Source organism: Trichomycterus rosablanca, chromosome 1, assembly GCF_030014385.1.
Source record: "Trichomycterus rosablanca isolate fTriRos1 chromosome 1, fTriRos1.hap1, whole genome shotgun sequence".
Classification (NCBI taxonomy): domain Eukaryota; kingdom Metazoa; phylum Chordata; class Actinopteri; order Siluriformes; family Trichomycteridae; genus Trichomycterus; species Trichomycterus rosablanca.
The window spans coordinates 66,441,370-66,457,481 of NC_085988.1; the positions used below are offsets into that span (position 1 = coordinate 66,441,370).

General features: G+C 38.7%; 1 protein-coding gene across 1 annotated transcript in view; it reads right to left on the minus strand.

Annotated features, from left to right (window-relative positions):
• plxna4 (plexin A4) overlaps positions 1-16,112 on the minus strand; it is a 317,539-nt gene that overhangs the window by 67,208 nt on the left and 234,219 nt on the right. The window contains exons 10-12 of the mRNA XM_062995348.1: positions 6,747-6,947; positions 6,317-6,413; positions 1,871-2,061 (exon numbers count right to left, since the gene is read on the minus strand). Of these exons, the coding sequence (XP_062851418.1) occupies positions 1,871-2,061; positions 6,317-6,413; positions 6,747-6,947 (489 nt within the window). The remainder of the gene's footprint in view (positions 1-1,870; positions 2,062-6,316; positions 6,414-6,746; positions 6,948-16,112) is intronic.

Here is a 16,112-nt window from a genome sequence, read left to right on the forward strand (position 1 = left end):
TGGAGTCATTATTTGAGTCAGTCCAGTGTTTTTTTAAATGACAGTCAGACTAACCTTCTAAGTAAAACTGCTAAAATTGCAAGTGTGGAAAAATAACAAAGAACAATGCAGTCATACATCTAAAACAAATTACCACTACTGCCAAGATCTGGCCAATTAAATCCCAGCAGCAGCTCCTGAAAATTACAGTTCAGAAACATATTCTAAAAAACCTTTCTTTTGCCTAAGGTAATAAAACACCCTTATATTTTTCACTTTTTCACTACTGTGCCCCTTGAACACAAAGCACAACAAAGCAAGACAGTGCCATTTGACCCTGATAGATTTAACCTGGATAAATTGAAATACATAAATCATCAAACACAGACACAATAGGCACAGACTACACTTAGCAAAACAAGAAGCAGTCTACTGGGAAAACTAGTACTTTCCATCTGTTACTATACCATCTGTAAAGCAAAAACACTCATTATATTATAGTTGTGTGCAGAAGTTTGGGCACCTCTAATCAAAGTGCATATTCTGTTGACCTCTGTAGTTACACTATAAGGCCAAAGTAAATGGTTTATAAAATCAGCTATATAAAATAAATTCTATGCTTTAAATATCATGAATCTTTCTGTTCAATCTGTGCACAAAACAATGTTCATTAAGACATAAAGACAACACTGGTGTGGGGATACCACAGTGGGCATTACAAATCCTGAACCTTAACCTTATCACCTTTAAATAAACTGAAGAGTGAACTGTAAACAAAGCTTTCTTGTCCATCATCAGTGTATGATATTACAAATGCTCTGTTGATTAAGAATTCATACACAATACAAACTCCAAATTTATGGGAAAAGTGTACCTACAAGAATGAAATCTGGTACAGATGTAATAATTGAATGTGCAATAATTCCATATGGTTTTGGAACAGAATGTCAATAAGGTCATGATAACACCATATACTTTTGGCCATATAGTGTATGTTATAGCATAGTGCAGGGGTTTTCACTATGTGGGACGGGGGGGGGGCGTGACATTATGAGATTTGTTTTTTACTTTTAAAACCAAAGCAATTCATTTTTCCCCCACAGGAGACATATTTGATTAGTAAACTTAAAAATAGGGCTAACAGTGAAGATAAATCGGTGACAAAAGCAATGACTGCTGTTATAGGATGTGTGTGTGTGTGTGTCTTTAAGAGAGGTGTATAGTGGGAGATGCTCTGTTCACAGTATCGCTATAAGTGATTCAGGAGTCGGTTCATACGAAGCAAAGCATGTGCACGTTCTGAGTTTCTCTCCTCAGTCATCTCTTTGTTTTTACTGTTATTAATGAATGTTGCGGTTTTAAATAAACACCAGCTACTGGAACATTTTGTGTGACTTGCTTTCCTTACTGGTCGGAGGCTTAATTAAACTGGCTATTACCACAGAGCAACAGCCAAGTCAGACTTGTTCTGTCAATGGAGCTAAAAGTTGCTCATATGAGTTTTCTGTCAGTCAAAGCAGAGTATACTGAACCAGTGAATTTCGAGGTCCAAAAAGGTTGAAAACCCCCGGCATAGTGTATTAAAATTAAAACTTGTAGCATGTGATAAAGTTATGACAATGATGACTATCAAAACTATATCCTAAAGGTACAAAAGCTGTATGTATATTTTAAAACCAAGCAGAAAATCGACAGTAGATTAATAAAAGAACTCACATTATTTAAATAAAAAGCATATGTTCCAATTAGTCACAGTTCTCACTGTCTTATGTTAGAAAACCTTAACAGTTTCCACCTTAACAATATTTGCTGTTAGCAGGCTAGCTTTTTGGCTTTTATGAGATTTTCTGTATAACTGCCCAGGAAAGCAAAATTGCTAATGAATGCTTACCTTGGTGATCTTGGGGTTGGTACATTTGCTGTTCATGCCAAAGTGTTCCAGCCACAAGCTTTGTGGGTTCGGGCAGTGCTGTTTAAGGGTACATCGCTTCTCCCCTTTACACCAGACGCAGCCAAACAGTGGATCAGCCTTCAGACACAGGCCACAGCTCTCCCGCCTGGCATCACATTTATACAGGTGCACTGCACGAGCAAAGAGGAGGAACAAATGATTAAATGTCAGATTTAGATTCTGGCAGGCAATATCTATGGATAGATCAGCATAATACTCCAAAATCACTTAAAAATTATTTAAATAGACGTGTTTTATCCACACCTTTGTACCACTACAAACCCCATTTTCAGAAACGCTGTAACATTTTGTAAAATGCAATTAAAAGAATTTATAACTTTTTAATTTTTTTATTTTTTTTAATGAATTGCTGTAAAATGTCCAGAAAATTAGTTTTCAGCCCTACAGATGCAGATACTTCTTTAAATCTTTTCACAAAAATATGTACAGTAGATGGTGAAAACACCAAAATTATTTGAATGTTGCATTGAAAATGTTTTTTTTAACTGATTGATATATACTTAAGCAAGCAGTTAAGCACAATGACATGGTCCCTTCCTATGATTAGTTGGTACTAAGAGACAATGAATGAATAATATATTAAAACAAGCTCATCAATATGAATCTCGTACATTTATCTTTCATGTAAGTCATGGTGTCACTAAAGCATTGCACTAACAGAAACTTTAGCAACACTTTCTGACCAGTTAAAATCCAGTATTCAACATATTTATTTCAGTAAAAAAATATCCTGGTACAGTAGTTGATTTTTTAACCCGTCATTTGCTTTTTTATTTTTTGCTTATTATTTTTTTTATTTCATAATTTGCAGTCATCCCTCTCCAGTCCTCATTCCACTATCTAAAGTTGTTCCTGTAGCAACCAGAAGCATTCTTAATTGCTGCTTGATGCTCTTTCTATTAAATTAGGCCTCAAGAACAGCTCTGGTTTAGTGCTTATGCCTAGCAGCGTAAAGCATGCAACCAGCAGGATAAATCTTACACCCTCCACTTCTCCTCTCCCTAAATTAGCTTACCCTTCACATAGACACAGACAAAAACACACACACACTTTCCAGCTTCCAGAGCCACATAAAAATTTTTGTTCCTGTGCACAGGTGTCTTTAATTGTTCTGCATTGTCATTTGTGTTTTGTATGCAACAATGCTCTGGTGACAAAGCTCCGCACTGCATTAGCAGCAGCATTAGAGCATTAAAGGCACAGTAAGACTGAAAAGGCTCAGGGGAAATAAACATTTATTTTGCTTAAACATTTTAGCTTATTTTTGCTTTGCAAAACTGGCATTTTGTCTTTGAGGAATGCACTATTATATAGGGTTAGGGTTAGCGGTAAAGGTACTGGACTAGTAATTAAATGGTCGCTGGTTCAAGCCGCACCACTGCCAGGTTGCCACTGTTGGGCCCTTGTGCAAGGCCCCTAACCTTCAATTGCTTAGATAATATACTGTCACAGTACTGTAAGTCGCTTTGGATAAAAGTGCCAAATGCCAAAAATGTAAATGTACCTTCCAGCTTACTTAGATTGTGTGAAGATAGCTTTTCTAACATAAACTTGTTGCTGAGGGATTGTGCAGACTGGATGATAATCTGATCAGATTAACAGATTATTAGTTGTGAGTTTAGCAGTATTTGTACAATTTAATCTGCTGTCCACAACTTGGACAAGGCAACAATCACACATTTACTTATTCATTCATTCACTAATTTACATCTATGGATAATTTACACTGGTCAATAAACCTCCTGCATTCTTTGCAAGATGTGTGCGGATAGATAGATAGATAGATAGATAGATAGATAGATAGATAGATAGATAGATAGATAGACAGACAGACAGACAGACAGACAGACAGACAGACAGACAGACAGGTAGAGGAAAAATATATTAAAGAAGTGACTTCTTTATGCATTTTGTCCCGATTTTAGCGCATCCAATTTTTACCCAATTGCGTTATGCTTTCTCTCTACTGGTGCTGACCCCCACCCCGATTGAGGAGCGCGAACTGACTCGCCCCCTCCGACAAGTGTGCAATAGCCGTCTGCATCTTTTCACCTGCACGAGGCGAGTTCATATGCGGATCAGTCCCTATCCGGCTCTTATCCTACCCTATGAACAACAGCCAATCGCTCATGCAGCAGCCCAGCCCAGCTGGATGGCAGAGCTAAGTCTCGATACGTTGTATTTGTAATCCCAGCTCTGGTGTGCTAGCTTGTTTTACCGCTGCGCCACCTGAGCGGCTCAAGAAGTGACTTTTAAAATACAAGGGATGTACATGATTAGTTTGTAATTATAATTCTGTCATAACATATGGACTTAAGGATAACTTAATAAAAACCTTTGTTCATTTAATTAATTAACTTAATAATGAAACTGGGTCAAGTCATTAATTAAATTGCCTTTAGACAATTCAAAAGTGTCAGTATTTCCAGATGTTTGCACCACCTGCGAAACTGGGCACAAAGCTGGGAGCAGTTGCTGCCTTTACTAAGACTGTTTACATATGTCATTATTTATTTCTAATGTTATGAATAACTGCCCAAGTGTGAATCAAACCCAGTCAGTTTTTGTGTTTGCCACAACCAATCAGTGTGCACTTCATTTTATGGCATTGGCATGGCAGTTGGATTAAGTTTGATCCAAGCAGCAATGTGGAACTAGTGGTGAGTGGAAATGAACTGACACTCAGCTGTGGATTTTGCTTCAGCATGTCTTTCACTCTCTCTTTTTCTGTCATTGTTTATCTAGCTCTCTCGCTCGACAGCCATGGGTGACAGCTGTCTGACGGTAAGCTGTCCTAAACTGCCGAGCTCTAAAAGGTTGTCTAACAGGTGGGCACTCACCGTTACTTTACATCAGAAATGCATATACACATACACGCAGACTGCCATAGAAATCTATAATGAATAGAATAATGAAAGATGGGTGAAAAAAATATTGCAATGTTGCTGTCTGGCACAAAACCAACACAAATAGTGCAGAAGTGCAGCTTGGGACATCAGCCAAGGACTAAAAATCTACTGTTGTGGCTATACAGTATTTGCACAATCATTCATTATTCTAAATACTTTTGGAGTGTATTTATGAAGCATGACTGCACAACTTTTAGTTTAATTTAGAAACAAAAACATTTGTAAGTAAAAGTCTTTTAATGCTGCGAGGTATGAGGTATGCTGGTGGATGATTCTCAGCACTGCAGTGACACTGACATGGTGGTGGTGTGTTAGTGTGTGTTGTGCTGGTATGAGTGGATCAGACACAGCAGCGCTGCTGGAGTTTTTAAATACCGTGTCCACTCACTGTCCAATCTATTAGACACTGTAAAGTCGGATACAATCGCTCATCTATTGCTGCTGTTTGAGTTGGTCATCTTCTAGACCTTCATCAGTGGTCACAGGACTCTGCCCATGGGGCACTGTTGGCTGGATATTTTTGGTTGGTGGACTATTCTCAGTCCAGCAGTAACAAAGAGGTGTTTAAAAATTCCAGCAGTGCTGCTGTGTCTGATCCACTCATACCAGCACAACACACACTAACACACCACCACCATGTCAGTGTCACTGCAGTGCTGAGAATTATCCACCACCTGAATAATACCTACTCTGTACTGGTCCTGCGGGGGTCCTGACCATTGAAGAACAGGGTGAAAGCAGGCTAAAAAGGTATGTAAAGAAACAGCTGGACTACAGTCAGTAATGGTAGAACTACAAAGTGCTTCTGTATGATAAGTGAAGCTGATAAAATAGACAGTGAGTGTAGAAACAAGAAGGTGGTCATAATGTTATGTTGATCGGTGTAATTTGGAAAGCATAAATCGCTGAAGTTATTCGATACACGTTACCAATCACTGGGTGGCACTGTAGACATGGGTCCCTGCAAATTGTGCTATATGAATAATAAGTACATAGAGGTGATGTAGAACAGAACCTTAAAAAGAGGGAGCTCCTTCTTAGTGAGTGATCATGATATGTATCAGCCATATGCTAAACTAAACAGCTTTATAATGTTTTAAAATGACACCACGTTCTTAATCATTCCTTACCTGTGTAGTCACTAATATGAGCAATCAAAAATTGCACAATATTTCCAAATATGCCCTGAACAGACATGATTCAGCCAGACAGGTCTCCAAATCCCTTAATGCATAATATTTTCTGTCCATTTAATCCGGCCCTTGGATGCAGGTGAGTATATAAACACTCAAATAGAAGTAGAAGCACATGTCCATGCAAATACACTTTATGCTGGAATACCTTTAAATATACCCCTTAGGAAAGGGAAGAGAAGTACAGAGATGAAACTATTCGTGCAGGTCAGACGATGGACTCTGCAGGGTTGCTGTCACAGATATGAGATGAGAAGACTCACCTTTATTTAGGGCTGGGTTGTCAATGCTAAAATCTCCATTCCAGATGACTGTCAGGTCTACAGGGAGGCTGCTCATCTCCATTCCTTCATACGAGTACTGAGTGAGCGAGAGAGATAGACAGAAAAATTGAAAAAGATAGAGAGGAAAAGAAAGGGCATTTGGAATAATCATGTTTAGATGGTAAAAAGCTTATATCATTTTGCCAACAGAGTCAAAAAGAGAAATTCAGATACAAGGGCCCTTAAAAGGCCAGACTGCTGACGCAAGCAGGATTAACAGCTGCTAGCTGCTAGAATGTTCTGCCTTATATATCATAGTACTTTTTTCCTCTTTTAAAATAGATAAGTCATAACACTCGGTACAAGGAACAATCTTTAAACAGCACAGATTTACATCCGCCAGTCAACCCCCAAACACAAATGCACTCACTGAGGTGTTTTGGCACTGTACACTGGAGCTGTTGAAGCGAAGGGCAGGGACTCTTTGCTCCAACCCTTGTATGGTGAGCACACACTCATAGCCTCGCTGGCCGGACTGTGGCTGGGGCAGGTTCCTGGCACGTAGGGTGATGGGCTTTACCACGTTTACCGGCACCAGGATCCGATCAGCAGGCAGCAGTTGAGGACATGACTGCAAGAGAACAAAAAAGGTCAATGCATCAGAACCACACAACTCATTATAAAAAACTGATTAATAATAGCCAATTAAAGGTTCAAGCTCTTCAGAGTTGCAGTGAGCACAAAGTCTAGCCAAAATCACTAAATGCAAGGCGGGAACACACAGAGTGCCAACCTATCATAGGGCATCACACATTTTTTACTTATTCACTTCTTTTTTTATTTAAATTTTTCATTTATTTTTGTTGTGTTTTTGGGTTTAAGGACACTGAAGTATGTGGAAAAAACCAATGTTGACATGAGAAAAAGAACATGGGCTTAGTGATATGACTATATGATATTAATATTATTGTATTGACATGATTCAATACTTTTGGTGTGATGAACATTGTTATATATACAAGAATTTGTAGCTAAGCTAAATGTGATTTATAACTTTTCCAACACTAATAACTGAATAATAAAATAGAAACTGCTCATATTTGATTGTAAATCAGCTATACATTATATTATAATTAATTAGCTACTCTAATTTTTTACTCTGATCGACAAGGGAGATTAGAATCTCTTCCATGTAGAGAGCAGGACATAACATGTTCTTTTGGATACGCTACTGAGGATATCTATGACATTTCTTATCTCCAAAAAAAAAAGGCTGAACACTTTATGGTTTTACCACTCAGAAAGCAAGTGTTTTTTTCTGAATATTTTTGACATATTGATTACCTCTATATCAAAGCAAAATTAGGATCAAACACTTATAAAACATACCAAGAAACACCCATTCTTTTAGCGTTTTCTGTACCAAGTGTTTGGAAACTCTAGACATTGTGTGTGGTCATTAACATGCTTATACATTAATTACCAGTTCTGTTAGACAGGCCAACTGGTTTTCATTTAAAACGCTTTACAGTTGCATTTAAAAAGCCATTATTGCCCATTACAGGCTTAGCACCAGAGGATATGAAAGGCTGTTTTATGTTTGAAGCTTGCCCATGTTTGGCACCAAACTAACATTGGTGGCATTGTCAAAAAAACACCATTACTGAAAAAGTACTATTGCAGCAGACTGAATGGGATTTAAAGTAAATGGCACAGGATGACCATTTTAATAATATGTGTCTGTGTGTATGAGGGACACACACACACACTTTACATATAGTCAAACAAATCCATGAATGGAATAGACAGTGAATCAGCCAAGCATACAAAATCAGTCTCATCATCTTTCATTGTGACACACTGCAGAGAACCAGAGTTTTATATTTCACTCCTTTATCTTCTGCCTTTTTACTATGGATCTTATAATCTATACACATACAGGGAATCAAACCCTTTAATTAGCAATGACCTCTACGTTAATATACTTTTCTTACTATGTGGTTGTCAACCAATTTGACAGCTGTTTCACAAAAGTAGACAAATGATGGTCTCTCAGAATTATTCAACCCATCATGACAAAATATCTTTAGTACTTAATAGAACACCTTTTTGCTGTTATGACCAGCTTCTGACAGCGTTCCTAAAATAAAAACCCATTTCTTAAACCAATGGTCTCCAGTTCACTAATATTCTTTGGTTTGCGTGATGCAACCGCCTTCCTCAAATCCTACAAAAGATTTTCGGAGAGGTTCAAGTCAGGTGACTCTCACGGCCACTCCAGAATTTTCCAGGACATCCTCTGAAGCCAAGCCTTGGTAGAGAATGAGGTATGCTTGAAACCACTGTCTTGCTGGAAGGTCCAATGACACTCAAGCTTTAGCTTCCTCACAGAGGGCATAACATTTTCATTCTAAGCAACAGTCATGCTTCACTGTTGGCAGGGTGTTTGCTTTATTCTTCCACTTCCAGACCACTGATCTATAAGCCTAAACAGTTTCAGTTCCATAGTACAGAAGACTTCTGTGGCTTATTTGTATAGTTTTGAGCATTTTAGAGCTGACTTTTTGTGCTATTGGATCAGTAGAGGTATATGAAGGTCTTGGAGTTTGGGCATGGAGACCTTCAGCGTTTAGTATGCACCTTACTGTGCAAACTGAAACCTCAGATTTGAGCGCAAGCTGTCGTGATCTCAACAGTTGTGGGCTGGCGTGTTCTACCACTGCACCACTTGAGCGCCCCATTATCTGCCATATTCTACGTTCTGCTTACTTAATGTGAACAATAAAGCACATATTACATGCGCCAATTCATTTGTTTAACATCACACACAACAACACACACAGCAGTGACACAAGGTGGATTAAAGTGGTGCACCGCTATTTGTAAAATTACTGTAAGGGTCCATGGTAATATCCATCGCATCTCATTAGTTTATAGTCACAATGTCATTTTAATCTCGGTCTTCATAGTCAGTACTGTAGAACTGTGCCACCCCGGAGGATTCTAGCATATTACAGCCTACAGCACTTATGTGCCACCACACTCATGCACAAACATTCTTTTTTATGCAAGTACTTACATTAAAATTCATAAACCAATGTTAAAACATGCAAAACACACAAACACACCCACCCACACACATAATTACTGTTCTAAAATGCTCTCACTCTCTCTCTCTCTCTCTCTCTCTCTCTCACACACACACACACACACATACACAATGTACTTTTCACTCATCACCAATTATTTTATTCATCGCCTACGTGGGCATTCAGAATTAAAGTGATCTTCAGAGAGACTGCAGTTAGATCTATGACTGATATAAGTAGATAATCAGTGCCTTCCCTGATGGTAAGCCCATACACTCGGGTCCTGTATTACTAAAGGTTTGCATATGTGAAATTCATTTGCTGTGATAACACACAGCAAATATAAATATGCTAGCAAATTTTTATATCAGAACATTTTGAGGTTTTATTTATAATTTTTCCATTCATGCATTCATTTAACTTTATTCTTTTAGGGTCTCTCTGGCCCCGGAGCCTATTATTAAACACAAGGGGGAACAGAACCTGGGCATTGCACAGGCCTATGGGGAAATGCATGTTTTAAATGGTCAAAATAACTTTACATAATATCTATTTTGCATTGTTGCTCTCATTCCTATGTAATTTCAGAAGCATCCACTTGCAGGACATCAAAAGTACAAACAGATAGCTTTAATTGTATATTTTTTATATTTAAATATAACTGAGGAGCGGGTACAAAGCTGATGTGTGGCTGGTTGAGAATGTGACTATGTAGAACTGTGTCTCAGCATAAAAATGCACCCAACTTGATTTACTACTCCAGATACCCACACATGTAACGACCATCTCAACTTGATTGTGCCATAAAGATAATGATATTTGCACCCAGAAGGATTTCTGGAATGCAAATATTGGGGATCCTAGTAATTCAGGACATCAGCAAAGCAATCAGCAATCTTCTTTTATAGAAGCTTTAAAAAACTGCCAGTAGATTAAAAAACTTCAAGTTCCGCTAATGCACCAGTGCTGTGATTCTGAACTCCCCGAGTTGGAATCTCAGCTCTGCTACCAGTCAGCAGGGCGCCCTCTAGGGTTGAGACGCCTTGAGGGTGCCTGCAGTAGACAAAATTGGCCACTAGTCTGCTGGGTGGGAAAGACCGCACTAATGAGTGGGTGGGGTCTTTCAACGCTGTGCCAGGACCCTGGTTAGTAACCTGAGGAGCCTGTACAGAGGTGGAGGAGCATGAAGATTGGTGCGTGGCTCTCGCGATTTACAGCCTCATGTGTGAATGGGAGAGTAAATAAGGGTCTAGGGACTGTGCACGCATCAAAGGGGATGTGAGGCAGACAAAAATACCCTCCTCGGATGCAATCGGGATCCCCAGCAATGGAAGATGCTAAATTCAGTTAAAAAAGGAAGAAAATGCATTAAAAAAAACCCTTAAACGTTAAGGTTCTAGAGGAATCTACAACCAAAATACAGATGTTAACTGTAGCACTGTTTACACTTGTGCCTAATGTCTTACATCTTACCTGGGCTTAAACACACACACACACACAATCTCCTGAATGTCATCTCTGGATTTATTGCCCCATTAAACTGATCTAACATGTACATGTTTACTGCGATTGGTCAAGGCGATGAATCACAAATGGAGCTGAACTTTGTCCTTGTTAGACTTCATCATCTCTCAGCCAATATAACTTTCATTTTTCACCAGCTACCCTGCTCTGTTCGGAAACGGAGGTCTACCATTCCCTCTATTCTAGCCTTCTCAACTGATGGACAAGCCGGGCAGGTTTATGTGGAAAAGTGATTGACGCCAGGCATAACAGCAAAATAATTTAAGATTGGAAGGGTTTATTATGGAGTCTTTAGTTTTTGTCAGGACAGGTTATTAAGTCTTTATAGACAGGAAAAATGATAGACAGATCATGAGAAAAGGAAAGGCATATCAGTGTAGCATCTATTCATGATTAATATCATATAATCAACAGTCATGCACAAAGTGCATATGGAGCATTTTAGTCACCCAGTTCTTGAATTATTGTTACTACACAATTCAAAAAATTGAATTTTATTTTTTATTTTATTTTTATTTATTACAGCATGATTGAACAATTGGGACTCAATTCAGCTTAAGCTGTGATGTGTTATATAAACACCACCCAGGAGTTTTTAAGGTGTGTTGCAATCATGGTTGCAGGTCACAAAAGCTGAAAGAGAAAAATAATTCACTAAAAGTGCAACGAGTATAAGAAGATTTCCTTTGGACCTTTGGAAGTATTGTCTGAAAGTTCTGGGATACAGTTCTATGGAATGAAAAATCAAAACTGGAACTGTTTGCTCATGTGGATCAGTTTGTCTGGCACAACAAAAGCGAGTCTTATGAGCAAAAGAATACTTTTTGCACAGTCAAGCATGGAGGTTGTTCAGTGATGATGTGTGGATGTTTATCTGCTGCAGAAACTGGCAGCCTTAACCGTGTGACTGGCATCAAGGATTTACAGAAATACCAAGGCATTTTGAGAAGAAATGTTATGCCTTTTGTGGTGAAATTGAACCTTGGTGATTGTTGGATTCATCCAGCAAGACAATAAACCAAAGCACACTTCCAAGTCAATCCGTGAATACCCTGGAGTGGTCTTCTTATTCAGCATGAAAGCCATCAAACCTCAATGAGATGAAAGCTTTTGCTTGAGAAGAATGGGCAAAGATCCCACAAGAGAGGTGGCAGAAGCTTGTTAGCACTTACCCAAATCACTTATTTGGGTAAGTGCTAAACCCTCTAAAGATGCTTACTAAAACATACAATGCAAACATGTGTAAATCAACGTTTGTTTTGCAATGCAGTTTGAACATTGACACTGTGGTTTTTCTGTCAAGACATGGATAAATGGCATAGCTGGCACACTCATGGCCTGTCATAAAAAAATAAAAAAAAAGCTGAGACAATCGTCTAATAATGACATTTTAAAGAAAACAAGAAATGGAATTGTATGTTTTCGCACTTTGGGTTTTTATTGAACGAGGCCCTGGGTTGATGCATAGTCATTTGTTTACAAACAGAAAAAAAAGATGAATAGAAAAGAGGAAGAGAATTGAAAAGAGAAAGAGAAAGCGTGATGAAAAGAGAAAGAGTTTGGATTGGAGGGTGGGAGAAACCTTGGCAGAGTAAGTGGATCTGGCACAGATGGGTAGATCCATAATTAGAGTGCAAGTGTGTGTTGTGTGTCTAAGAGAGGGCAGTTTCTGAAACAGACAGCACAGGAATGACTCATTCTCCCCCTAATTAAACTAACTAACTAAATAAAAGAATATTAAATAAATAAATGTGAATGTGTGAATATGGGATGCCCTGAAACAGATTGGCTCCCTGTCCAGATTACTCATTCTTCTACTGTTACTGAGACATGACCATCTTCCAAAGTGAATTTATAAATTATTCATCTACACTAACTGCTCTCAGGTCACGGTAGGTTCAAAACCATCCAGGAACACTGGGTTTACTCAGGGTACATCAGTATCCATCCAGCTTCCTAAATGTTCCATTAGGTGGTCTGGCTATTTTAAATTGCCCCTATGTGTAGGTACACTATATGAACAAAATCATGGGCGGGAGTGGCAGCTATGACAGCCATCTTTGAATTGTGTCTGTAGCCATTCTGATAAATCAGCATTTGTGATGTCACTCAGGTTGGACAAGAAAGCCTGGCTTGCAATCTACACCGATCAGCCATAACATTAAAACCACGTCCTTGTTTCTACACTCACTGTCCATTTAATCAGCTCCACTTACCATATAGGAGCACAAGGTAGTTCTACAATTACTGACTGTAGTCCATCTGTTTCTCTGCATGCTTTGTTGGTCCCCTTTCATGCTGTTCTTCAATGGTCAGGACTCTCCCAGGACCACCACAGAGTAGGTATTATTTAGGTGGTGGATCATTCTCAGCACTGCAGTGACACTGACATGGTGGTGGTGTGTTAGTGTGTGTTGTGCTGGTATGAGTGGATAAGACACAGCAGCGCTGCTGGAGTTTTTAAACACCTCACTGTCACTGCTGGACTGAGAATAGTCCACCAACCAAAAATATATCCAGCCAACAGCGCCCCGTGGGCAGCGTCCTGTGACCACTGATGAAGACTTTACATCTACAAGGTGGACCAACTACGTAGGAGTGTCTAATAAAGTAGACAGTGAGTGGACATGGTATTTAAAAACTCCAGCAGCGCTGCTGTGTCTGATCCACTAATACCAGCACAACACACACTAACACACCACCACCATGTCAGTGTCACTGCAGGACTGAGAATGATCCACCACCTAAATAATACCTACTCTGTGGTGGTCCTGGGGGGCCTGACCATTGAAGAACAGGGTGAAAGGAGGATAAAAAAGTATGTAGAGAAACAGATGGACTACAGTTAGTAATTGTAGTACTTCAAAGTGCTTCAATATGGTAAGTGGAGCTGATAAATGGACAGTGAGTATAGAAACAAGGAGGTGGTTTTAATGTTATGGCTGATCAGTGTATGTTCCAATTCATCTGAAATATATTCACTGAGGCTGAGATCAGGGCTCTATGCAGGTCATTGGAGTTCCTATACACCAAACTTGTAAAAATGTGTCTTTATGGGCCTCTGTTACTGCACAGGCACAGTTGGAAGCATATAAAATATTTTTTATATTAGCCGATTGTATACAAACACTATGCAGTGGATGTTGCTATAACACCTGAACTCATAAAATAGGATGGGTGTCCACACACTTGGTCATATAGTGGATGATGCAGTGTTTAGGTTTGATGCTGGATGCACCCTGAATAAAATAAAGCAGTTGCTGAAGATGAAAAAATCTTTAAATACCAGTCTTTAAATAATTCATCCTGCATTCTTACACTTCCTCACTCACTTTTAAATGTGTCTTACCTCATTATCCCTCCTTCCTTTTTATCTGTTTGAGTTCAGTCTCTTTTCACATCCCACACCAACTTTCATCCTGTACTCACTGAACTCTTCCACTGTTTTCAATGATTTCTAACAGTTTCAGGTTTTAGAATGAAGTTTAAAAGAAAAGTGAGGGCAGTTATATTGTTTAACAGCAGTCTAAATCCATCTATCCTTCTTTCTGCTGTTTAATTGTATAGACAATTAGCATTTTAATAAGACAAGAGACAGTCCAGCAGATCAATTTGCCTACACCCAAATACTCTCATTACCTGCTTCTACACATCTCTTAGTCAGTGACTAATGTGGCCAAATGATTGTCCTGCAATACTTTTCTGTTATGTATAAAATATTTTTAATAATTATATTTTTAGGCAAAAGGGCACAGTCAAACTGGAGCAGGGAAGGACCTTCCTCAAACTGTTGCCAAAAAGTTGTTTTTTGTCAATAACTTTTTTGCACCAGTTAGCAAGGAGTGTGACTGCGATGGACCAATTAGAATTGACGCAAAGTTGAGATTTTCTATTAAAGTTCTGTCACGTTTTTAGATTATTAAAAATCAAAGCGTGCTTATTAAAAACCCTGCTGGATTTTGAAGAGGAAAACGGGAAACTGGAAACGGTGTGGTTTGTTTTATTTCATAACACTAATGGATTAATCGTTGAGGATGTGAGAGATCTCCAAGCCGGTACAAGATATGTTTTCTTTATCTCAGGTGAGCAATGTATTATTTATAAAGCGATTTTTATTGTGTTTAAACAGTGTTTTTAGATGTGGTAGTAAGAAAAGATTTTTTTCAAATGCTAAAAGTTGAAGTAGATCAGTGTGTTTTAATTTCTAAATGGCTGTTGCAAATGAGTTGTAGATCAGTGGCACATGTTAATGATGTCATCAAGCATGAGTGGCAATAAACGGCACTCTGTTGGAACGTATCTTCGTGTGTTATTTGCTTATTAACATTAAGTGTTATTTACATTAAGCAACAGTATTGGATGGGATTAAATTTTTTCCTTCCGATATCCAATCCAGTGATTTGGGCCAATATCGGGCCGATAACGATACCGAGTATCAGATCGGTGCCAGCCCTAGTGTATTTAAGGGCCAGACAGTCCATACCCACTGAGAGGAGCACTTGTCAGTGCGCACTCAGTGCCGATCCCAGGTCCGGATAAAAATAGGAGGATTGCAAAAGAAAGGGAATCTGGTGTAAGAACTGAATGGAATGATCCGCTGTAGTGACCCCTAAATACAACAGCAGCCAAAAGAATGTCAGGGTGAAATGACTCATTCTTACTTCATCAACTAAACAAAAAGCATGAATGGATAATTCCCCTATTCGCTTTCCAAAGTTAATCCTCTACTATTATAAAGCACAGAACTTCATCCCCTGAGGGTTAGTGAGAAGGGTCATTTCATTTAAATGAACAAAGTTGATTCATCATTGTCTTCAACACAATTTCTGAGGTAAGCATTTAAACTCATTAAATCAGAAGTGGTGAATCTGTGATGAGAATCCGAGCACATCTACCCCCTAGTTATGTGGATTAATGAAATCTAAATGAAACTCATAACCCAGACCAAACGCTTGCCCAGAGCCAAATAAAATGGACATGTAGAAGCAAATATCATTAATATGAGCTCATGTCCAGTGCCTGATTTTGGGAACCAGATGTTGCAAACACAGAGAAGAAAACCCAGTATTAGCTTGGTCAATATTGACAATGAGGGCATGCTGATAATTAGAAAGACAAATGTGGACAGCCAGAATTAATAGATGTAAATAAATTCTAAGCATTGGCATGTTTGTTTGCTTGTT